Source organism: Monodelphis domestica, chromosome 3 (assembly GCF_027887165.1).
Source record: "Monodelphis domestica isolate mMonDom1 chromosome 3, mMonDom1.pri, whole genome shotgun sequence".
NCBI lineage: Eukaryota > Metazoa > Chordata > Mammalia > Didelphimorphia > Didelphidae > Monodelphis > Monodelphis domestica.
Genome location: NC_077229.1, coordinates 225,102,480 through 225,127,838, shown reverse-complemented (window position 1 = coordinate 225,127,838; position 25,359 = coordinate 225,102,480). Strand labels below are relative to the sequence as shown.

At 33.7% G+C, this 25,359-nt stretch overlaps 1 protein-coding gene across 2 annotated transcripts in view; it reads left to right on the top strand.

Annotated features, from left to right (window-relative positions):
- The window catches only part of CTDP1 (CTD phosphatase subunit 1), a 155,612-nt gene extending 131,378 nt beyond the window's left edge, over positions 1–24,234 (top strand). For both annotated transcript variants that reach the window (XM_056823542.1, XM_007487822.3), the window contains exon 13: positions 23,166–24,234. In XM_056823542.1, coding sequence (XP_056679520.1) covers positions 23,166–23,307 — 142 coding nt within the window. In that variant the 3' untranslated portion in view covers positions 23,308–24,234. The remainder of the gene's footprint in view (positions 1–23,165) is intronic.
- The last annotated feature ends 1,125 nt before the right edge of the window (positions 24,235–25,359 follow it).

Genomic DNA, 25,359 nt, shown 5'->3' with positions numbered 1-25,359 from the left:
TAGTGTAGCATTTAACTAATAAATGGAACAGTTTATTTGGGGATTGTATTTTAAGAGAATAAAAAGAATTAACTGGCTGTACATTGAATTTTTTTTTTCATTTTAAACATTATTTTATTTGGTCATTTTCATACATTATTCATTGGAAACAGATCATTTTCTTCCCCCCACCCCCACCCCTTCCCTAGCTGACACGCGATTCTTCTGGGTATCACATGTGTCCTTGCTCTGAACCCATTTCCTTGTTGTTGGTATTTGCATTAGGGTGCTCATTTAGCGTCTCTCCTCAATCATGTCCCCTCAACCTCTGTAGTCAAGCAGTTGCTTTTCCTCGGTGTTTTTACTCCCTCAGTTTGTCCTCTGCTTGAGGATAGTTTTGTTTTTGTTTTTGTTTTTTCTCGTAGATCACTGCAGATTGTTCAGGGACATTGTAAAGCCATTACTGGAGAAGTCCATTACCTTCTCTTGTACCACAATGTGTCAGTCTCTGTGTACAATGTTCTCCTGGTTCTGCTGGTTCTGCTCCTCTCACTCTGTATCACTTCCTGGAGGTTGTTCCAGTCTCCATGGAATTCCTCCACTTTATTATTCCTTTTGCACAATAGTATTCCATTACCAACATATACCACACTTTGTTCAGCCATTCCCCAATTGAAGGGCATCCCCTCATTTTCCAATTTTTGGCCACCACAAAGAGTGCAGCTATGAATATTCTTGTGCAAGTCTTTTTCCTTATTATCTCTTTGGGGTACAAATCCAGCAGTGCTATGGCTGGATCAAAGGGCAGACTGTCTTTTATCGACCTTTGGGTATAGTTCCAAATTGCCCTCCAGAATGGTTGGATCAATTCACAACTCCACCAGCAATGCAGTAATGTCCCTACTTTGCCACATCCCCTCCAGCATTCATTACTTTCCTTTGCTGTCATGTTAGCCAGTCTGCTAGGTGTGAGGTGATACCTCAGAGTTGTTTTGATTTGCATCTCTCTGATTATAAGAGATTTAGAACACTTTTTCATGTGCTTATTAATAGTTTTGATTTCTTTAACTGAAAATTGCCTATTCATGTCCCTTGCCCATTTTTCAATTGGAGAATGGCTTGATTTTTTGTACAACTGGTTTAGCTCTTTATAGATTTGAGTAATTAAGCCTTTGTCAGAGGTTTTTGTTATGAAGATTGTTTCCCAATTTGTTGCTTTCCTTCTGATTTTAGTTACGTTGGTTTTGTTTGTACAAAAACTTTTTAATTTGATTTAGTCCAAATTATTTATTTTGCATTTTGTGCCTCTTTCTAAGTCTTGCTTTGTTATAAAATCTTTCCCTTCCCAAAGATCTGACATGTATACTATTCTGTGTTCACCTAATTTACTTATAGTTTCCTTTTTATATTCAAGTCATTCACCCATTCTGAGTTTATCTTGGTGTAGGGTGTGAAGTGTTGATGCAAACCTAATCTCTTCCACACTGTCTTCCAATTTTCCCAGCAGTTTTTATCAAATAGTGGATTTTTGTCCCAAAAGCTGGGGTCTTTGGGTTTGTCATAGACTGTCTTGCTGAGGTCATTTACCCCGTCTATTCCACTGATCCTCCTTTCTGTCTCTTAGCCAGTACCAAATTGTTTTGATGACCACTGCTTTGTAATATAGTTTGAGATCTGGGACTGCAAGGCCCCCTTCCTTTGTATTTTTTTTTCATGATTTCCCTGGATATCCTTGATCCTTTATTCTTCCAAATGAACTTTGTTATGGTTTTCTCTAATTCAGTAAAATAGTTTTTTGGTAGTTCAATGGGAATGGCACTAAATAGATAGATAAGTTTGGGTGGGATTGTCATTTTTATTATGTTAGCTCGTCCCACCCATGAGCCTGTACATTGAATTTGCACTGTAAAGGTGATATGAATTGTCCATTTGACTAATATTACAAGGCATCAATGGGGAAATTAAGAGCATAGATTTTGCATTAGAGAAGGAGAACTAAGAGAACTTTGAACTGAATGTTAGGATTATTTCTATTACATCTATGGAACAAGGTTTTTTCCCATAGATATACAACTCAGAAATTACAAAGAAATAAAGGCTTGGTTTGTTAAAGTTTAACCCATTAGAAACTTTAATTTTCTCAGCTGTATGATTGAATTTAAAAACAATTCATGTTTTTTTGTTTTTGTTTATACTCAGAACCCATGTAACTAAATAAACTAGATCAATATCGTGAGTCCTTTGTTTTAGAAATTAGAAAAACTTAATATTTTTGGGAAAAATAGATCCTGTTATTCTTTTAAAAACCAAAGAGCAAGTATTTATAGAATTCATACTTCATTCCTTATGTTGGATAAATATATGGATATGAGGATTATTACCTCATAAAAGGTTAATCTTTTTTTATAGATTTGCCTAAGAAAATTTTGTTTTGATAATTAGTGGCATAAGAAAATATATGGTAACTTATATACCTTATACTGTATCTCCTAAAAGGCTTAGGGCAATTTTAAGTGTTAGTAGTTTAAAACTTTAATAACTTAAAACATGAATTTAAATGCATTTGCTCTGGAGTAATGTATAGAATATTGCTGCAGTAGTGTGTTCAGAAGTCTAGAATATGAAGCTTTCTTAAGAGTTGAAGATTTTCCAAAATTGGATTCCAATTAGTATTTCTCTTTAGAGCTATGCACTTGGTTGTAAAAACAAAATGTAAATATTATGTATTAAACAAAGAGAATATGAAATTGGTTTTGATTATAGACATTTATTAACTGGGCCATATGGCTATCTGTTTCTAATTTTTGAGATAATTGTTAGTTACTGGAACTTAATCATGCAAATTTTTTTACAACATTCAAAATATTATTTAATCACGCTTTCTTTGATTCTCACATAGGAGAAACATCACTGTATTTTTTTAGTAAATTAGAATAAAAATTACTGAAAGGAAAGACCAGGAGATTTTTTTTTCATTTTTTTAAAAGAACGTCCTTGTAACCCTACCCATCCTTGACTATATTGAACCTATTATTTTCCCATTAAGGCCCCATGGAATAACATTTAATTTAGTCTTAATGGGAAAATAACAGGTTCAATATAGTGAATTTAGAGGGAATTTTATTACCTTGCAGTTAAAAGAGCCAATGTGATTTTAGGCTATATTAATACGGCATAGTTTCCAGAATTTAATTAATAATTACATTGTACTTTGTCCTGATCAAACATATCTAGTATGTTATTCAATTATTCATGCCACTTTTTAGGAGGGACATTGACAATCTGCAGAGGATTTTTCATCTAAGACTTAGAAGGGGGAGATTGAAGGTCCTATATTCCAACTCTGCATAAGTCCTTTATGCATTGTGTGTGACAGTCTATCCATTTGTCTCTCTTCTTTTTGTTCTTTGTCACTTTTTAAAGTTCATCTACTACTTGGCAATCATGTCCACAAAGCTGGTAGGTAGAGGGGAAGTTGTTTTTTGAGTACACCAAGTACACTCACTGAAAATGCCTTGAATTCCCTGAGGGCAGCTAGATGCCCTCCAACCATCTCCTTGCTTATTTTGGATTTCAACTCCATGTCTGTTCACTTTCCAGGCCAAATTTTGTTCACATTCCTAGACTGAAGCTTAAAAAGCCTTTTTAAAAAATATCATACTTTTGTATTCATGCTCAATTTCCTCTCTGGCTTCTATTTTTAGTATAATTTTTTCCAAAATCTTAGTGAATTTTCTACGAGATCAGAGATAAAGTCTCTTTTGTATTTGTACCCTGAGGACTTGGCACAGAACTTTTACATAGTAAGCATTTTATAAGTACTTTGCTCTTTTCATTCATTCTTTAGCTAGCCACCTTTCCTTTCCTGATCAGAATTATTTGTGTTAATTGTCAAAATTTTATTCTCAAGAGCTTTCCAATTCATCTGGAGGAAAGTTGCCAAAATGGCAAAGGTCTTTGATGCTTTGCCATATAAATATCAGTGGGTGTTTTTAGTTAGAAAAGACCTTTTAGAGGACACTGTATCTGCCAGATATTTGAAGGCCTGCATTTGGGGAAAGGGTTTGAATTTATTTTTTCCTAGCTCCAAAGGACAAAACAAGGAGAACATAATAGAACTTCTATAGAAGTCTAAGTTAAATCATCAATTCTTTTTGTCAATGACCCCTTTGGTAATCTAGCAAATTCTATGGATCCTTTCTTGGATTAATATTTGTTCCTGTATTCATATTTGCAGAGACTGCTACATTTCAGTTAGAGGCTAGTGAAAATAAAGATGTTCCCATTCAAGTTCATGAACTCCATGAAATCTTTCCATTATCCTCCAAAGAGTGAGTTAAGTACTCCTGAGTCAAATTCTTTGTAGCCTTTGAGGTAGTTGCCAAACTAGGGCTCTCCCACAGTTTGAACACAGATCCATATCAATTTTAAATGATGCATGAAGTAAAGCTACACTCATTTGAACTGTGGAATGACTTTTGGGTGGACATACCTAAGCAATAGCCAACCTTGTTGCCCCAACTGCTATTGGATGGAATTAGAGAGCTAATATTTTTAAATCACAGAGTTTGTCTTGTAGTATGTTCATTTTGGAGAAGGAATTGTAAAATATTTGTTTGAAGAATATGAGTAGTCTTTGTGAAAAGGTTATCATTAAACAGAACATAATAATGGTAAGTATTAAACCTTCATCATGTTAAATATATATTCAATTTTCTCAGTTCAATATGAGAGAATTGCTTCTATTTTTTAAAAGTTGCAACTTATTTGGTATGGCTATAAAATTTAAGAGTAGAAATTCAGCCATGAGATTTTATTAATACTGTTTGAATTTTAGAAAATTCCTTCATTTCAGAGAATTTTCAGTATTTGACAGCAGCCAATTATACTGTCATGTAGTATACCCAAGTTCACATATAAATGTTAGTTACCACAGAGAGGCATATTTTTGGTTTCTGTTTTCATTTCCAAGTGTTTTACAATGTTACAGGGCCAAATAGGGCAATTTTGGTATTGGCTTCCCCATGGCATTCTTTGGCTTAAATTAGGCTAGTGACTCCTGGAAAAAAGATCATACAATTAAAATAAGTCATTATGCATAGAATCTTAGCAGTTTAATTGTATTTTGAATATTTGGAGTGGTTTTTTTTTAATTATCCCTTTATGTTAATTTCATTTTATCTAAAAAAATCATTTTATCCAGAAGTGCCATGTTCCTGGCCTTAAAAATAGTTTATAGTCAGAATTCATTCCCCTCTATTATACGTCTTTTTTTTTTTAACCCTTACCTTCTGTCTTGGAGCCAATACTGTGTATTGGCTCCAAAGCAGAAGAGTGGTATGGGCTAGGCAATGGGGGTCAAGTGACTTGCCCAGGGTCACACAGCTAGGAAGTGGCTGAGGCCAGATTTGAACATAGGACCTCCCATCTCTAGGCCTGTTTCTCAATCCACTGAGCTATCCAGCTGCCCCCTATTATACATCTTATATGTATCAGACTTGAGTTTTCACTTTGAGAGAAAAGAAGTTGCTTAGGAAAAAAAAGAACATTTCAAAACTAATTTAAGCTTTTGAAAATTTATCAGTGAAGGAGCTTATTCTTTTTGTACTTTGCAGGAAAACATAATCAAATGCAGCCTGTTCCAAATTATGATTCATAGAACTATTATTGATCCAATAAAAATTGCTGGTGAGCCTTCTTGTTTTCTCCACTTCCTAGTTACAGGGATCTTACTTAATTGATGCATAGTTATCACTTCATGAAGGTCAAAAAGAATCAGACTTGCATTTAGGAGGCCCAAAGTATGATTGTACCTTCACCTCTAACTTATCACATAACTTAAATTTTATTTAAAAAAGAAAAAAGAAAAGTTAACCATTGTATGCCATTGCTTACTTTTATTATAAAATATATTTCATATATAGTAAGTCAGTAAAATCATTCAGGCATATAATTTTAGAATACTGTTTATAGCTGAATTTCAGGAGTTGTTTTTTTTTTTTTCAGATAACATGCATGTCCACCTTAACAGTTATTCTTTGAATGTTTTTTTTCTGAAACCACCATGACATTGAATAGACATTATTATATGAAACTTTTTATAGGTTAGAAAAAAAGACAGTGGCATAAATTCTAAAAATAAAAAATAGGTCTTTTTTTAGTCAGAACTTTTTAATTCTTTTGTGCTCATTAATTTTCTGTCCTTGGTAAAATGTCATGTTCCACATAAAACAAATGTCATCATAAGGTATTTTTGGTGCCTACCTTTAAGTTTTAAAAAGAAATGAAATTATTCCTTACCATAGCTTGAATTAAGCACCCAGAATTATTTTCCTTAAAGTTGGCCCAGAAGCAGTATCATAAAACGTTTTTTAAATTACCTTATTTCCCTTTTTTTCTCCCATTATAATTGTCATTGATTTTCTCTTATTTATTAAGGATTCACAGTTTAATTAATAGTAACTAAAAATGAGATTATAGTTAGCTAAAGCTTGATTTGTTGATCAGTGAAAATCTATTTGGTTTCTAGTTTTCTGCGACTACAAAAAAAATACGGCTAAAAATATTTTACTGTATGTAGAATGTTTTTAAAAAAGAAGTCATTTGCCTAATTTGATTAGCAGTGGAACCTCTCAATCAAAAGATAGATATTGTAATCATTTTCTTAGCATAATTCCAAATTCCTCTCCAGAATAGTCCAGTTCACAGCTCTATCAGCAGTACATTACTTTGTATTTCTTTTCATTACTTCTTTAATATATTGACTCTTCCCATCTTCTGTCATCTTTGCCAATTTGCTGTATGTGGCAGTACCACCTCAGAGTTGTTCTGATTTGCATTTCATTTCTTACTACTGATTTAGAGCACTCTTTCTTGTAGCTAATAGCTTTTCATTTTCTTAAGAATTTTTTGTGTACCTACAAGGAGACAAATTTTACCTCATTAGCTATCTCTGAAATTTGATGAGTTGGCTATTACTGATTGGACTATAACTCTTGAAAGGCATAGGAACAGAATAAATGGGAGTAGGACCAAGGATGGAACAATGAAAGAGTGTACATAATAAGAAAAGTTTACTTCCAAAGAAATCTTGGAGTCTCAGAAAGGAGCAAGGTCAAGGACATTTAGGGTAAATATCAGCAAAAGTATACACAGAAATATTATCATCAGATTATACTGTTAACCACCTGGACAGAAAGAGTCAATAAAAGAAGAATTTGGAAAACAGATCAAAAGCCTGGCACAGAAGCATAGATATAGTGATAGATAATTTCAATTATATGAATATGTTCTGGAACTCCTTGTCAAAAGAAGAAAAACTAATAATTTCCTGGCTTACCTTAATGATGATTTTATCTCTTTATAGGAAGAGAAACTAACAATGGGCACTATTGTTCTTAACTCATTTCTGACCAAGGAGAGACTACTATCTGCTGAAGTAGAGATGATGGAAAGTTTGGGTTGAGGGGTTACAGTGTCTAGGCCCTTACAGTTTGTCATATAAGAGAAAAGGAAAGCTAGACATCTGACATGCAACCTAGATTTGGGAAGAGTGGATTTCAGAGGATTCATAGAAAGGATGGATAGGTTTCTGTGGCTTGATACTTTCTAGAGGAAGTCAATACATATGAAATTCTGAAGACGAAAAGAGAGAATCTAAATGAAGAAGAAATGCATTTCCAACAATATTGAGGACATACATGGAGCTCATCAAGTGACATATTTTTGAAAGATATATATATATATGTACATATATATATATATATATATATATATATAATATGAAGCAAAGGTAATAGCATGGTTTATCAGTGAATAGATGTTCTCATTGTCAGAAGTGTTAGAGCTCATAATAGATGGAGATGAGCTAATAACAAATTGTGGGTTGGTTTTTTGGTTTAGTTTTTTGATGCTTATCTAGATTGGGAAGATAACTGACAAATTGAATTAAATGAATATTATAATGGAAAAAAGAAAACATTTCAACTCATTAATTCTTCAAAGGCAGAGATTTTCCATTTTGCCTTTTGGCATACTAATAGGGAAGTTATTTGGGGCAGATACCTCTCAAATTGTAGAGTCAAGAGAACCTGGGTTTGAATTCTGCCTCTTGGAACCTTGGACATGTCATTCTAGTTCATCTATAAAATAAGATTGGATTTGGATGACTTTCAAAATAGAATTTTAATCTAGCATCTCCTCTACACATAAACCATACCCTTATAACACTGTCTAATCCCTGTAATTTTGTAGCCTATTCCACACTCTCTTTTCCACTTCTTATTCATTGTTATTTGTGCACTTGTATTTTCTCTTCCCTTCTTCCTTATCAAATGCTAAGCTCCTTGAGACAAGAGAGTGTTATTTGTCTTTATCATCAATATTTATGCCTTGCACATAATAAATGCTTGTTAAATTAGTAAGATTGATCTACAGGTAAAGGAATTTTAGAAATTAAGTCCAACCTCTCCAAACTACAGGTGAAGAAACTGAAATACCACCCTCCCCCATGAAGATGAATAATAACTTTTATATAGTAAAATTAGCTGTGATAATATGTGTTTGTATATACATGTCTGTATATAATTGTCTCTTTTGTTCTGAATAGACAAGCCTATGAGGTAGGTGCTATTATTATCTCTATTTTATATACAAAGAAACCAAAACTGAGCAAGATTGGAATTTGCCCAGTATCACATGGTTAACAAGTAACTGAGGTTGCATTCAAACTTAGATTTTCTTGACTCCAAGTCCAGTAGTCTGTCCACTCTTCCCCTGGGTGAAATGATTTGCTTAAGATCTCAGACCTCATAAGTGAATATTTAAAACTCAAAAACCAATTTTTGAAATACATATCACTTCCCACTCTCCCTTTTAATTAAATTTAATTAAGCATCTCAAATGCAAAATATTATTTATGTGTGTGTGTATATATATATATACATATATGTACATCTGGATGCATGCACACACATCATGGATTTTTTCTTCAGTAGAGTTATTTTCCCAAATTTGCTTTAATAAGTAAGAAAGGGTGAACTTTATAAATCTTCCTCATGTTATAGATGAAAAGCCAACAGAGATTATTGTTTGCCAGAAGTTAACACAACTAATTAAGAACAAAGTTGTAGTGAGTTCAGTTCTAAACCCAGTCCAACCATGAACTCAGTAGCTTCAGGATCTAATCATACATCTCACAACTTTATGTGGTTAGTTTCTAAGCAAGTAAATTTATTTTCTAGGGTTCCCTTTTCAGCAGGAAATTGATAGAGGTAATGATTCTATCCTTCCTCTTAGGGAATTTGTTTTCACTTTTCACCCTTGGCCTCAGGAATGAAACAATGTTAGTACTTTACCCCTCACATTCTCTGCTATCTCTTCTTCTCAAACAAAGACTTCAAGGGCAGAGTAATTTAGCTTCACAAAAATATTGGAGATCCCTACCAAATAATGCCATTTAAGTTAGCACCGAATCAAGATTTTTAAAATGATCATAGTCATTAAAAACCTGTGAAAACAAGCAAGTGTTTTTCCCTTTCAGAATATTTGGGAGGCTTATAAAAGGGCTGTAAATTACTTTCTGCCAATTAAACTTATATTAAACACAAATGAAAGATATTATTATCTCCTCTTGGAAGTAAAGAAATACACCTGACAGCTTTTTTGTTTAATTCTGTGATTATTAAGACAGATGACATAAAAAGAACTATGTTTTGGGGCTACTGCTGTTGTCTTTCCAGTTTTTAGCCAAGCAGTAATCATTTATCTGGTTAATAAGATTTTTCTTCCAAAGAGCTAACTTTTCCATAAAGTAAACAATGAATATTCTGCTTTAAAAGTTGAGACCCAGTTGTTCCTCCCCCCATGAAGTATACAAAAAGTTTTTGCTCAGGGTCATATAGTGAGGAAATAGTAACATTTGTAATGGAATCCAAATGTCCTGAGTCCTTGTTTTCTATTAAATCAACCTATCCCATGTTTAGAATTTTGACTCTTGGGGCTAGAAAAGATTTCAAAAACTTGACTAGACCTATGGTATCAAACTTAAATAGAAAGAGATGGGGGAGGAAATGCACTAAACTGTACACAGGGATCTCTGTAGGTCTCATATTGTGATATGGAAATCACTTTAAAAGACTGATATATATTAATTTAAGGTCACCAAGGAATTCAGCTATGTAATTCCCAAATGAAAACTCAAGTCAGCTGTCAACCTTTTTATGGTGTTTTAATTACAAACAGGAGGAAGAAAAGTATTAGAGGGAGAGAGAGAGAGAGGTAAAAGGAAGAGAAGGAAATAGGGCTTAAATACCCACTCTGCTTAGGCTGAGTCAAAGGCTCAAGGCCCTGGATAGCCAAGGCAAAGAAAAAAGATCAGTCCCTATCACTCACATGACCAAAATGGGAAAACAGTCTGTGGGCTCCTCCACTCCAAACACCAAGTTCCAACAACCACCACCTTCTTCCCTCCACCCAGGAAGTCCCCAGCACTCCTGAGCTGTCCTCTACCTCACTTCCTGTGTCTCATCTGTACCAATGGTGGCTCTAGCTTAACCTAGGACCACCCAGAGGTCTGTCCTTTTTGCACATGTATGTTGAAGGCCATATTCTCAAATATTAAATCTTGAGTTTTGCTGCAGCCCTTCCTAAATCTTGTTACCCTGAGTAGGGTGGAGATTGTAGTTTCCAAGACCTGATTCTGTTATTCCAAGTATCTCTTGATCTTGTGATCTCCTAATCTATGATCAGGAAATAGCTAAATCCCATCTTCTTTTTTTTTTAAACCCTTACCTTCTGTCTTAGAGTCAATACTGTGTATTGGCTCCAAGACAGAAGAGTGGTAAGGGCTAGGCAATGGGGGTCAAGTGACTTGCCCAGGGTCACACAGCTGGGAAGTGGCTGAGGCCAGATTTAAACCTAGGACCTCCCATCTCTAGACCTGGTTCTCAATCCACTGAGCCACCCAGCTGCCCCCTAAATCCCATCTTCTAAAGAATGGTCTGAATACAGTTGAGTAGTTTTGAAATTCACAATATTGACTTACAAGACAACAAATTAACATTTTCTATGCCCTCATCCCAAAAGGTTCCAAGTAGCTCAAGGTAGAGGTAAATGCTATCTTCCTCACTAGTAATACTATGTTCACTTAAAATTTTGTTTTCCTATAGGACATTACAAAGTGTTAGCCACTTTAGACAGCAGGTAATCACTTAGCTTTTCAGGAAAAGATTTTCTAGAAAATGGCAGCCTGTGGAGAAATAGCAACATTGAGCTGTCGCTGACCTTAGGCTGGATCGATGACACAAGGGTAAATGGTCTGCAGCTTTCAAGTCACAAGTAATGCATTCCAAGACTTAGAATAGGTCTCTTTGGATATCTTTAAATTATTCAGGTCAATACTGAACAGTATAGAAGACCTTAATCAAACTCATAATTTTCCATTGTGTTAAAAAAAAAAACAGTGTGCTTGCTGTCGTGGGTTTTGTATGCTAGAAAGGGTTAGCAATGATCCTGACTTTGAGCATGCAATTCAATTAGCCAAATATTTGGTGAGTGCTACATGCAGGATAATATGTTAATATCATGGAATCCCAAAACAAAAAATAAACAGAACTAGTCATCTCCTAAAGGTAAAGGGATATTACTAAGAGATAGGGCATGTAATTGCAGGTCATTTGAAAAGGGGAAAAGTACTAAGCTGTTTCCATAATACAAGAAGCAGATGCCATTCTTGTATACCCTGCTTGACTAAGTGAATTAGCAGAGCTAGACATAGTTGTTAAAGTGATGAAGAAAAACACCTAAATGAAACTTACTTCTCCCTAATTATAAGAACAGTAATGTACACAATAAATGTAAAGATAACAAGTAAGATTGAAGACTGTAGTGCAACTCTTTGAGCGTCTAGTTCAATTTCAAAGTTTATTGGAAATGGAGATCTCACAATTTCCTTTGATATTTCTTGTTTTATCATTTTGCACAAGATGTTCTTTATTTCCCTCCTGATTTAGTGTAAACCTGTTTCTTCTTGGCTATCCGTAGATAGAGACAGCAACTGATTAGCATCTCTATACTTTAAAACCCTTTATGTGATTCAAAGCACTGAGTTATTCCTTAGCTTTCTTTCTTCTAAGACAACAGCTCTGATCCCTTTATAAGTCTGCCCATAGAACTCATACTTTCTTTTACTGTTTTTTCACCTTTCTCTAGAATTGGTTCCTTCAAATCCATTTTAATTTTTTTACTTTAACAACAAATTCCAAATAAGTTTTCTAAAGTTATATGATCTATATTGTCTCTTTCCCCCACTCCTGGAGCTGACAAGCAATTCAGCCTGAGTTATGCATGTATTTTCATGCAAAACATATTTCCATATTATTTTAAATCCTTTTTAAGGAGTATGCAGCCCTGGAACCAGTACTGTAATAGGATCTGACTAAAAGCCTTCAAATGTATTCTTGTACTAAAGTGAGAGCTGATCTGTCATTTTATCCCCTTTTTAATAGTAGTTCATTGATGATTCATAGCTTGTGGTTGGCTAAAATTGTTTGCCTTTTTGTTTTCTTTTATGTCTAGCCAGTCTTTCCATCTCCCATATGTTCTACAATCAAATTTTGATCCTTACTGAACTAGATTCCACCTTTCAATATTGAATTTCTTTGTTTTTGTAAACTCTCTAATTTCTTAGGAAGACTTTGAATTTGATTCCTCTTTTAAAGATATTAATAGCCTCTCCAAATTTAAATGCCTAGACCATCAGTTAAGAGTTTGAAGAGAATAAACACTAGAATTTACTGCTATGCTTTTACTAGTCTTCAGATTGTAGCTTATTCTCCCCTCTCCACCCCTTTGGGTTTGTCCTTTAAGTTAATTCCTCACATATTTGATTATAGTATAAGTTCCCTCTTTAATAGTTGCCAAAGAGAATGTCAGTCAGGATGATCTGGATTCAAATTAGCTGTGTGATCCAAGGTAAGTCTATCTGCTTTAGTTTTCACTTTAAAAATGAGTATAATAATAGCACCTATCCAACAGGATCATAGTGAAGATTAAACAAGATAATATTGGTAAGCACTCTTTAAACATTAAAGTGATATACAAATGCTAGCTTTTGTTACTGTCATGATTATGTAGAATGGGAAATAAAGTCGAATGAGAAATCTCATGCCTTTTGAATGCTCACTGTTAAAGAAATATAAAACCATTCTGTAACTTTGTTATTTAAATGATTTATAAACTTTAAGTGTTCATTATAGTTCTAGGCTTACTGATAAGGCTAATATGATGCTTTTCCTTATTTCAATGAAGGAGATAATAGGGAACATAATTTGACCAATGATAGAACTCATGTTGTTCTATTAGTGGCACTTTAGTATAGAAAGTATAATAACTTCCTAAGACAATAATTGAAAGTATATTCATTTCAGGGGGGCAGCTGGGTGGCTCAGTAGATTGAGCGTCAGACCTAGAGATGGGAGGTCCTAGGTTCAAATCTGGCCTCAGCCACTTCCCAGCTGTGTGACCCTGGGCAAGTCACTTAACCCCCATTGCCTAGCCCTTACCACTCTTCTGCTTTGGAGCCAATACACAGTAGTGACTCCAAGATAGAAGGTAAGGGTTTAAAAAAAAGTATATTCATTTCAGAAATAAAGTTAAAAATCTTACTGAATCGTTTAAGAGGGAAATGACCCATTTATAGAATGTGAAATTAAAATTAGGTCATTATTATTATTTTCAAATAGCTAACAGCAGGGTAGAAAAACTCCTTAGAAATTATCTAGCCCAACCCTCTTGTTTTATAAGTGAAAGAACTGAGACCTGATGACTTGTTCAGGGTCACATAGGTACTAAATATACCAAAGCTGGTTTCTATGTATTAATTTCTTCATTTTAAGAACATTTATTATCTCCTCACTGAATAATTTCTTAAATGAAAATCGGAACCTCGTAACAAATGTTTAACCTAGAAAACAAATTTCTTATGTTAGCCATTTCTAAAAATATATGTCTCACTATACATTTTAATTAAGTCCATTATTTCTCTCTCAGGAGTTGGGTATCATGATTCATCATCAGGCCCTGGACTCATGATTTACAGTTGTAGCGATCAGAAATTTAAAGTCTTTCAAATTTGTTTTTCCTCTATAATGTTAGTGTCATCATAGAAATTACTGTCCTAGTTCTGCTCAACTTCATTCTGCATCAGATCATAGATGTCTTTGCAGTTTCTCTTGAAACTATTTTCTATTTCTTATACTATTCTATTTGATTCCTCAATAATATTCTGTTAGATTCATATTGATAATTAACCATTTCTTAGTAGTTTCTGGTTGTTGATTATATTAAAAAGCTGCTAAATATTTTGTACAGGTAGGTCCTTTTCCTCTTTCTTTGATCTCTTTAGGTTATAGGCCTAATAATGGGCCAAAGGGTATTGTGAGCCAGTAAAAACAGCTGCCAGAATGCATGTGTGCTAAAGTTTAATTTATAGGGCATTGCCCCTCTCTGCTTCTGCTTGCTGGCTATGGCAAGAATAGAATTAAATTTCCTGGGTCCCTTCCCCATGTTCTTTATTAGGTAATTAAAAGAAAATTGGATTTCATTAGCCCAAAGTAGCTTCACTGGTAGTCTCTCATAGTACTAGTTCTTTATCCACTCTAATTTGGAACCTCAGTTGCTTAGAAGCCTTTTATTTGGATATCTATCTTGCTGCATATCCAAGTCACAAGTCTTCATTCTGCATCAAGCCATGGAATCCAGGGAACAAGGGATAAGGAAGATCACATGCATCTATTCTCCCATACCTGTCATCCCTTTGTTCCAGTATTTGTTGAGAGCAGCTCCTGACTCTTTGACTTTGCTTTGGTAACTTTGGAGGCATACTTCCAAAGTGCTTTCCAGAATGTCTGAACCAGTTTACAGCCCCAACAACAATAGTACACCAGTGTGCCTTTTCCCCTGTAGTTCTTCTAACATTTGTCATTTTACTTTGGAGTTGTTTGTTGGTTTGTTTGTTTTTGCCGTCTTTGCCAATCTGATAGGTGTGATACAACCTCAAGGTTACTTTAATATACATTTCTCTAATTCTTGGTGTTTTGGAGCCTTTGTATATGTTCATATCTTGAATTTTTCTCTTATATCCTTTGAATTATCTATTGGGAAATAGCTCTTAGCCATATAAATTCTGTTATTTCCATATATAATCTTATATAAGAGACTTTTATTAGAGAAACTTTATGCAAAGATTTTTCCCCCAATTACCTATTTCCCTTTAACTGCATTAGATTTGTTTGTGGAAAAAAAAACTTTTAAATTTTATATAGTCAAAATTGTTGCATATTATCTTGGGTTCTCTATATTGTTTTAGTCATGAACTCTTCTCTTATTCACAAATTTGATAGACAATTTCATCTTTATACCCTTGATTTATTTGCTTATGCTGTCACCTTATTTATCTTGAGTCATTTATCCATTTAGAATTTATCTTAGTATAAATGTGAGATATTGGTCCATACCTTATTTCTGCTCTCTGTCAGAATTGGATTTCAAACACAGGTTCTGGTGACTCCCAGGTTCTGTAAACTTTCTACTACATCACATTGTCTTCCTCACAGGATCACAGGAAAAGTTGTTAGAGATCATTTCATGACTCTAACCTCTTTGTTTTATAGATGAAAAAACTGAAACCCCCAGAGATGAGGTGGCTTGCCCAAGGGCATAAAGAAACAGGATTCTAACTCAGATATTCTGATTCCAATGCCTGTGTTCTTTATACCACATGATCTTCCTAATTTGCATGCAGGAATATGTTTGATGTGAATAAGTGTCTAGGAATCAAGAACATTAATCCAAAATTGTTCTTCCTTATAAAAAGAAACTAGATATTTTTAAATTATGAGATTATGTTCAATGTCATTATTGCCATTATTATTCAATGCTGCTAGTTTTAGAAATATTTGTTTTGTTCCAGTATTAATTTGCCTTGTGAGGTATTGATCCCAAGTTATATTGGTGACATAATTAACATAAGACTTCTTAAATTTTTTGTGTCATGAATCCCCTCTAGAGTGGCAGCCTGACAAAGTCTAAAGGATCCCCTCTTTCAATAATGTTTTTAAAAGCATTAAATTTGTAGGATTACAAAAGACCAGTAATATTAAAATAGTTATCAAAATAGACCCTACCTCCCAGGTCTCTTGTTTATTTTTTTAATGATATATTCAATACTTTAATTGGTTACATGTACTCAATTTTGTCCATAATAATTGATAAAAATTACTATATCATTGAACAAAAACCTTTGCTACAAGAAAAGTCCTGGGGGGAGGGTGCATGAGAAAACCTACTGTGGAAAAAGAATTGCCATGGATTAAAACCCAACCATAATAAGAAAGCGAAAAGTAATTTGAACAATGATATACCTTAGACTTTTATAGAATTAACTTTTGGGACACTTAATTTATGAGCATTGTTCAGTCAGTTGGCACGTTGCTGAAGAATTGAGCCATATCCATAGTGACATTTTCAATATGGATGTAAACAGAATCCCCAAAAAGTTTCAACTAAAATAAAAAAATAGCTCATGTGTCCAAAAGCAACAGGAAATTACATTTATTGGGTGTCTGATTATCTCTCCTCACTTTCATTGCTCACGATAAGCATACAGACCAGTCATCATCAAGACAATTACAACTTAGACACCAACATCCTTTGCAAAGAAGTCCTTTCAAGAACCTAACAAAATCATAGGATCATATATTTGGTGCAGAATGATGTCTCAGAAACCATCTAATCCAACTTCCTCATTTTATAGATGTCTAAACTGAGGCCTAGCAAGAGATAATGATTGTTCAAGGTCACACTGGGACTGTGTATATAGACTAAATCTATATATATTTTTTCTTAGTCTGTGATTTTAATGTAAAAAGTTTGCAAAGAACAGAATACTGAAAATCATGTTGGAAAATAACAAAAAGACCAAAGATCATAATTTCTTCAAGAAGAGTTAGGTAGCTGTGGAGATGATGAACACCAGGCAAAATCTCCAAAAAATGAAATTGTTAATTAACAGGAAGCAAGGGATTTTTTTAAACTCTGTGTGTGTGTGTGTGTGTGTGTGTGTGTGTGTGTGTGTGTGTGTGATATCAGAAGCAACTATATATAAGTACTTAAACTGTGGATGGGTTAGAACAAAGATCAAAGTAAATACCAGATTTGAAAAAAAGACTAAAAATGAGAGTTCATCATATATGGTTTCAGCAGCTCCAGTGCAATCTGTTCCCTCAGAATGAAAAGGTACAAAGAGGTGGACTACCTACACTGATTAAATTTAGGCTCCATCAAAGTCATTATTGTTCTCCTACCCCAGCCAGTAATCACACCAATCATATACACATTTTAAAAATAAAATTTGCAGAAATAGATTTCTTTAAAGTAAAATGTATTCTGTGATTGCTAATCATTGCTTTGTTGCCTCTCTTATTTTGTTTCCTCTGATTCTTACCTTCCTTAGACTGAGCAGGCAGAGGTATCAACTCCCTAATATACATCTAATCCACTAGGGAGACTCACAATCACCTGCTTATGTGGTAGTGGCGAGAAAAATATTAGTTTTAGGGACAAAATAGCAGTTCTATTTGCTTTATTACTGAGTCTTTTTTCTTTTTGTAAATGAAATTAAGAATATCATAGATTAATTGAGTTTATCAGTGGTAGTATAGAATTATATACTCATGCAAGTCTACCAGTGTCTATTGTTAACTAATAAAATCAACATTTCGGAACATCCCAATATCACTTGGTTCTTCCTTTCTAGACCAGAAAGAAACCATAACATGATTGGCCAAATCAATACTTCCCTGCTTACTTTCCCAGTTTTCTTATTCTTGAGTCCTGAACTTCAATAAGCTATATAAAGCCTCTCTCTCCACATGGCACCAAAAAATTGCATAATGACCAATCTGTGTATTGTTGGCAAGTTGATTTTATGGTTGAGATTGTGTGGAATATTATTTCCTTTCTCAACCCCATTTTATCTGCTATATACTTATGGAATAGCAATCATTGTAGCAATTAAAATTGTGTGTGTGTGTGTGTGTGTGTGTGTGTGTGTGTGTGTGTGTGTGTGTGTGTGTGTGTGTGGTTTTAAGCTCATTGTTATACACATACAATATTCCTCCCAGAGAATGCATTGGGATAGTTATGTATTTAAAATAATGTTCAACATTATGTTACAGTCTATAAGCAAATTAGAAGATGTTCTGAATTCATACTGAAAAATGTGATTTAAAGATATTTGTTTCTTATTACTAAAGAAACAACCTGTAGAACATGTCTTAGATCTGATTTTTTAACTTTGCAGTCCATCCATTAAACTCCAGTAAGATTTCAGGTATTTTCCACTTATGGCACGCAGCTAATTATCACCCAGTACTCTAGTACTGTCAGGAACCAAAGAAGTTCACAAACAGATTACTGTCAGTCCCTGGTTCCTGAGATGTTCTAATTAAACTTCCTTCATGAAGCTTATTGTCTAGCCCTCTGGCCACCCAAGCACCAAAATAGTATATAATAGTATATAATAAACATCCCAAATACATACTTCTTTAAAGATTCTAGTATGATTTTTAAAAATTTTAAAAATCTCTCATTACTTTACATTCACACATTATATAAACAAGGTGGCTTGGAAATGGGTTATTGCCTAGCTTTATAAAAGCAAAAGTAGTTTAGATGCAAAGACTATTTTGTGAGTTGACAATGTGCTTCTTGTACCTGAAATGAGTACCTAACCTCTCCTTGTCTGAATATCATTCAATTCATATTTATCACCCAATCTAGATTCTGGTGGCTATTGTCTACAGACCTCAATAAGTTCAGTGCCCTGATAGCCATCTTTCCTCCTCTTACTCTGATACTAGTCCACTTATATATTAGTATTCCATTTTCTTCCAACTTATTTCAGTAAAAATAAGAAAAGAAATATGAAAGAACATTTTGTTGAGTCTCTGTGACATTTTATTAATCTTACTTTTAAGTGAATGATAACTCTTTGAGGTTTATATAATTTAGAAACTTTTATTCTATAATATGTATAACATTAAATAAGACATTTAAGACTTTCATCTTTCGGTCAGGAAATAGTTGTGCCATTATTTGTATAGGAAAATAAAATTCTACACAGAGTTCCTTTAATAAATGGTGGGGTCGACTCACCCCAAACATGTGGATTCCCTACAGTTTTAATTTTTAAATTTCTAATAATACTAAATTAAAATTGTTTATTAAGATGTTCTTTTTTTTCTGAGCCAAATTCTTCCGCTTCAATTGTACTGGAACCAAAAATTTTTCCTGAGTACAAATTGCAGTTGTTCCTAAGAACAGAAAGAGTTAACTAATTTTTAAAAATTCATACAAATACAATTATTAAATTACATGCAATGCCTAGTTTTTCATGTAGAAGAAAAATAATTGTTCACATTGTATACATCAAGTTTGGAAGAGAAAAATACAAAAGTATAGGGAAATTATTTTCATAGAATTATACCACTAATGAATGGTAGAACTTGGAAATATATTTTTCAATTCCCTTTCTAAGTCTCTTCCATATTTCCCTTCCCCTTTATTTAGGCTAACCTTTGAAATTAAGCATATGTTAAATAATTGAGAAAGAAGGAAAGACTGACACTCAGCCATTTGGGGGCCAGTTTAACTGGAAAAAAATTCAAATCAGAAAATAATTTTCAAGCCTGGTTTGTTTGCATCTTAATGACTAGAATAAAAAAGTTCAATAGGAATTCATTTTATGTGATAAGCTGTGCTCACATTACACATTAAGAGAAAATAAAATTAATAAGTTTTATTTTTGTGGAGCTGTCGGTTTTTCTTTTTATTCAGAATGTATCATAGGATATAATAATATTTTATCAGATTTAAAGATTTCAGGTGGACCCTCTCTGGAGGTTACAGAAGGACACATAAAATAAGTCAGAGAGTATCAGAAGAGATAGATAGAGGGGGCAGCTTGGGTGGCTCAGTGGATTGAGAGTCAGACCTAGAGATGGGAGGTCCTAGGTTCAAATCTGGCCTCAGACAGTTCCCAGATGTGTGACCCTGGGCAAGTCACTTAACCCCTATTGCCTAGCCCTTACCACAATACACAGTAGTGAGTCCAAGACAGAAGGTAAGGGTTTAGAGAGAGAGAGAGAGAGAGAGAGAGAGAGAATACTACACTAATAGGGATGGGGTTACCCAGATTAGTGAGATCACAGATTTATTGAAGAACATTTCTTAAGGTACCATATAGTAAATTTGCATTTTCTTAGAAAATAACTGTAGATTTAAATAGTATGAAATTGATTACACAAATTGCTTGTCTTTGAATTAGTTGACTGAAACATTACTGCTTTGGAAATAATCAGGACTACTTTAAAGAAGAAATTTATTCAGTATTAACCAGTAACACACTTTAGTAATATTTGCCAGTCCTATAATCTAGCATTCTTTTTAGTTCACTGTCTAATAGAGAAATAGTTAGATGATTATTTTTAATAACCCCCTAAGGAAATACTAACTTATTCCTCAGCAGTTTAAGTTACTACTTAGTATCAATTCACAACTCTCTTTAGGCCTCGATACATCTCTTATTTTACTGTCTTTTTTTTTTTTAATTTATTTTACTGTCTTTTAACAATTTAATTTGTATATGTCTTTTTAATTCCTTGAAGGCAGACATCAATTCTTGTTCATCTTTGTATCTCCCACAATATTTATCAATAGTTAACACACCCATACTGCTTAATGGCTCACAACACACTTTATATATTTTTTATCATTTGGTCCTCATAGCAACCCTAGAAGGTAGAGATTAGCATTCTTCCCATTTTAAAGATGAGATATAATTGAGGCTAACAGAGGTTATAACTTGCCCAGGATTTCATATGTAGCAAATTTCAGAGGCAAAATTAATCTAAAATGATGCTCCTACCCACACCCACATTTGCTAAATGGATGCTTATATTGAGTAGTTTAAAACATCCAGTCCTTTAAAAACAGTTCACTATCCTAGACCTGTAATTAACAGATAAACCATTGTTTTCCAGTTTCTTGCATTTGTAGTTATCAAGAGTCATCATGTGAAGATCATTTGTAGCCATATGAAGGAAAGTTTGGAATATATTTTCTTTACTGATAAAGGAATTTGAGCATAGCTTCCATACTAGACTGGTCTGTCTTTGAAGTTGTAAGGAATTCATTTTACATTAAAAGGCTACAACAGGACCCCTATGCAACTGCTTACTTATCCATTTGTCTCCACTTCCTGCCCTATAAATAGTTAAATTATACTAGCACACTTTGAGTACTTAATAAATGTCAAATGTTTCTGTGAGCAAATAAACAGTTGCCTTCTTGTTTCATCAAAAGTTGAAATGCTTTCAGCTAAGTAAAGGGATATCTTGCTTTGAGAGATGCTACAATTATTGCCATTTTACTTCTAGTAGTGCCTGTTATACTTAATTACATTGTTTATTAATTTGAGATAACATAAAATACAGATACATATTATAGATTAAATTCTTAAATCACTAACATTGTATTAAAATATTTAATACTGCTAAACTAGAAAATTGAACCAAAGTAACAAATAGCCCACAATATTATTAGCCAAACATCTATTGAGCTGAACAACAACCTTACTATTGTGTAAACTCACTGTTGGCACATAAATATCTTGAGTACTATTGATTTTTTTTTGGCTTTATATAATAAAATGCTTTCTATGACAGAAAAGGAATGTAAGGGTAAGGTCTATTACAAGAATACAGGAGATCTAGATCATTTCCATTTTTTTCTCCAAAAAGCAATCTGACTTGTCATTATACATTAAGCTATTTATCTTTTCTAGTCAGATTATATCATTTCAAGGTTCTGTAATTCCAAGTTTAAGGCCAGTCAAACATTGTTGACTATGTTACATGAAAGGATGGGTATGATTTTTTTTCATTCCCAAATATGTAGGGGGAAGGGAAGCTGGCTAGCTCAGTGGATTGAAAGTCAGGCCCAGAGATAGGAGGTCCTAGGTTCAAATCTGGCCTCAGACACTTCCCAGCTGTGTGACCCTGGGCAAGTCACTTAACCCCCATTGCCTAGCCCTTACTACTCTTCTGCCTTGTAACCAGTACACATTATTGATTCCAAAACAGACGGTAAGGATTTAAAAGATATATATATATATATATATATATATATATATATATATATATATATGCATCTATATGCATAGGATCCTTATGCTTCGCTAATTTTCCCAAATGCCTACATGTGAAAGAGAACTCGAGTTTTAATAGTCTTGAAAGCTTATAATTGAGGACTCATCCCAAGGTCAGTCTATATAGTCCTAAATTAATAACATGACTACCAGAGAGGAAAGAGGTCTCAGCTCTCTTAAGAAGTCAGATTTCTTCATTGCAAATATATGTTATCCATTATATATGTAAAAATTATTAATCCATAGTAGTGGGATATGCATTTTCAGTTCCTTGTTTTGTTTTGTTCTTGTAGTAGTGATGGTGGATTTCCCTTAATCCAGCCACATTCATTCACCAAGTCTTCTTGATTGTGACACTTGTTTTCAAGGTGGCTGACGGATAATAGAGTAGTAGCCAGTGGCTATAGAATAGAATGAAGCTAAAATTTCTTCCTGGTAATTATATATGCATTGCCTGAATGGTCTTAAACATTCTTGGAATCATTTTGATTACATCCCAGTAAGATGCCTACACTGATGGCTTTCCTATGGAGTGAGGATTCTCCTAGATGCTTGATGTTGTTATTATCAACTCTGCCAGCTGGAAAAACTCTACAATGGACCTGGTCATGGATTGTGATTCAATGACCAACTTATTTGCATTGGCAAAACTCACCCCAAATTGGCTGCAGAATGACAAATCTTTTAAGCACTGCAATTCTCCAGGATAAGCCATCTTCTAGATGGTTTGTGATTCTCATAGATGAAGGACAAGCATATCCACATTGTTGAAATCACAGATTTTGAATTATTGTTAGGACAATCGTTTTTGTTCTTGCTTCACGGGTTTTTTAAAACTGTACATTTACAAGTGCAGGTCTCATAGTGGAATATTAGTGCACACTTGTAATCTCATTCACCCTTTTAAAAACATTTACAGAGGCCACAAGCGGAAGCTGAATGAGGATGATGCCGCCAGTGAATCTAGTAAAGAGTCCAGTAATGAAGATGAAGAGGGAAGCAGCTCAGAGGCAGATGAAATGGCAGCTGCACTTGAAGCTGAGTTGAATGACTTCATGTGACATCTGGGAGGAGGATTTGTAATTATGTTTTATTTCTTGTAACAGATCACAGACTTCAAGTGAGCCCCATATGGTAGCACTCGGTTATTTTTTCCCCCTCAAAGCCAGTATGTATATTTTGTAAATCAACACAAAAAGGCGACACATTATTTTACACAATCAGAAATAGGTGTGTTTAAGGCATTTTATTACAGTCAAAGTATACTTTTTTAAATAGCAAAAGTGTTAAAAGGGGAAAGGGGGAATTAGTGTGCAATGCCAAAGAAGTGTTGAATTTTACAGAATATATAGTAGTAGGAGGGTTTGTGATTTATTGACACATTGCAGGGTTTTTGTGGGTTTTTTTGTTTTGTTTTTTTTTCTTTTTTAAGTACCACAGCACATGATTTGGGGTAAAAGATTTCAGGGAAACAGACAAGATAAGAGGAATGATGTAGCAAGAATCTGATGATCTAGTCATGCTTTTTCACAGCTAAAGCTATTGCAAATAGAAAAAAGAATTTTAAAATGCAAAACAATTTATATTTGTATAGAAACTAAAAAGTGTGATATGCAGGCTTCATGAACTCTGCACTTGACACCCATGTCACTTGCATCTGAAAGAATACATAATGATCAAATTTCCTATTTTTAAGTTACTTTCTGAAGTAGTTGGGCTCTTTAGAAGACTATTGTTTAGATTTTAAACTTTGCTTCTGTGTAACCTGGAATTTTAGCACAGTATATGTGCTCTGCCATCCTGTACTGCCATAAGGAACGTATTCATGCATTTGTTTTCTTCATAAAAGGAATGAGTGCTAGTTTATCTTAGATAGGATTTTATTTCTTTGGCTGAGAGATCTGATGTAAAGTTTTTGTATATTCTATTTCATATTTGACCCACCAAACAGATTTTTTTCTTTCATTTAATAAAGATCCATTTTGTAATTCCTTTCTCTTTTGTGAATTAAAGTATTAGTGTGTGCATCTTACAAAGTTCCTTTGATTAGATGCAATTTATCTACATGTTTCAGAGCTAACTTTATTTAGAATGATCTACCTTTTAGTAGAGTAGCAAATCTTTCTTACTAAAGACTTGTCTTACTCTATGTAGCTGTATTTTTGTCTTATTTTCTCACAAAGCTAATTTGGATAATTAAACAATAATTCGATGAAAAAAATTTGTTTAGGTTATCAAAAGTCATGTTTTAAAGATTTCATTCTTTCCACTTATTTTTCAATGGGGAGCTTACCTCAAAATATAAAAAAATTTTCAGCTCACTTATAATTGGATTTCTGAAAGTATATAAAGATACAAGAAACAGAATAAAATTGAGCAACTTTAAGGAACTTAAGCAGTCTTCTGAACCTTAGAAGAGTCAGGTACTGCAAGTGCTAATCATAATATAATTATAAAACATTTGGGTTTTTTTTCAAAATCTAGGGGAAAAAATCTTCTATACCTCTATTAGTAGTTTTAGAAAAGAAACTTCAAATTTGTTTGTCCCAGTTTTCTTGATGGTCAGCATTATCCCTAGCTAATACATTGGCTAATAAGTGTTCAAACTAAAACAGAAAAATCCTACTACAGGTTTTTCCTGCTCAGTCACACATTTCTAAACCTATTGAATGAATCTAAATTACTAAGACAGTTCTGGCTTATGGATTCTTTTGAGTATCTTTTTCCATTTTATTTTTAGATCCACTGCAGGATTTCAAAGTGCTGAAATATTCACTAAGAAGCATTTTTGAGTAGTACTTTCCCAGAAGTTAATAACAATATTACATATACTTCATATTTGCTCAAAAATGCATGAGAGTATTTTACCTGTTCTCAGTCTAAATTGCCACTAAGCTTAATTGGAAGAATGATCAGTGAGAACTGGGTTGGGGAATTAAGTAGCAGGGCCAAGTTTGCACCCAGATCCTCTAACTCCAAATCCAGCTAGACTATTCTTCACTAATGTGGGGATTATCCATCTGCATTAAGTCTTAAATGAGTTTTTTGTTTTAATTTATTTGATGGAATGAGTTGTTTTAGAATCTAGAACCAGACATTTATACAACTTGGCC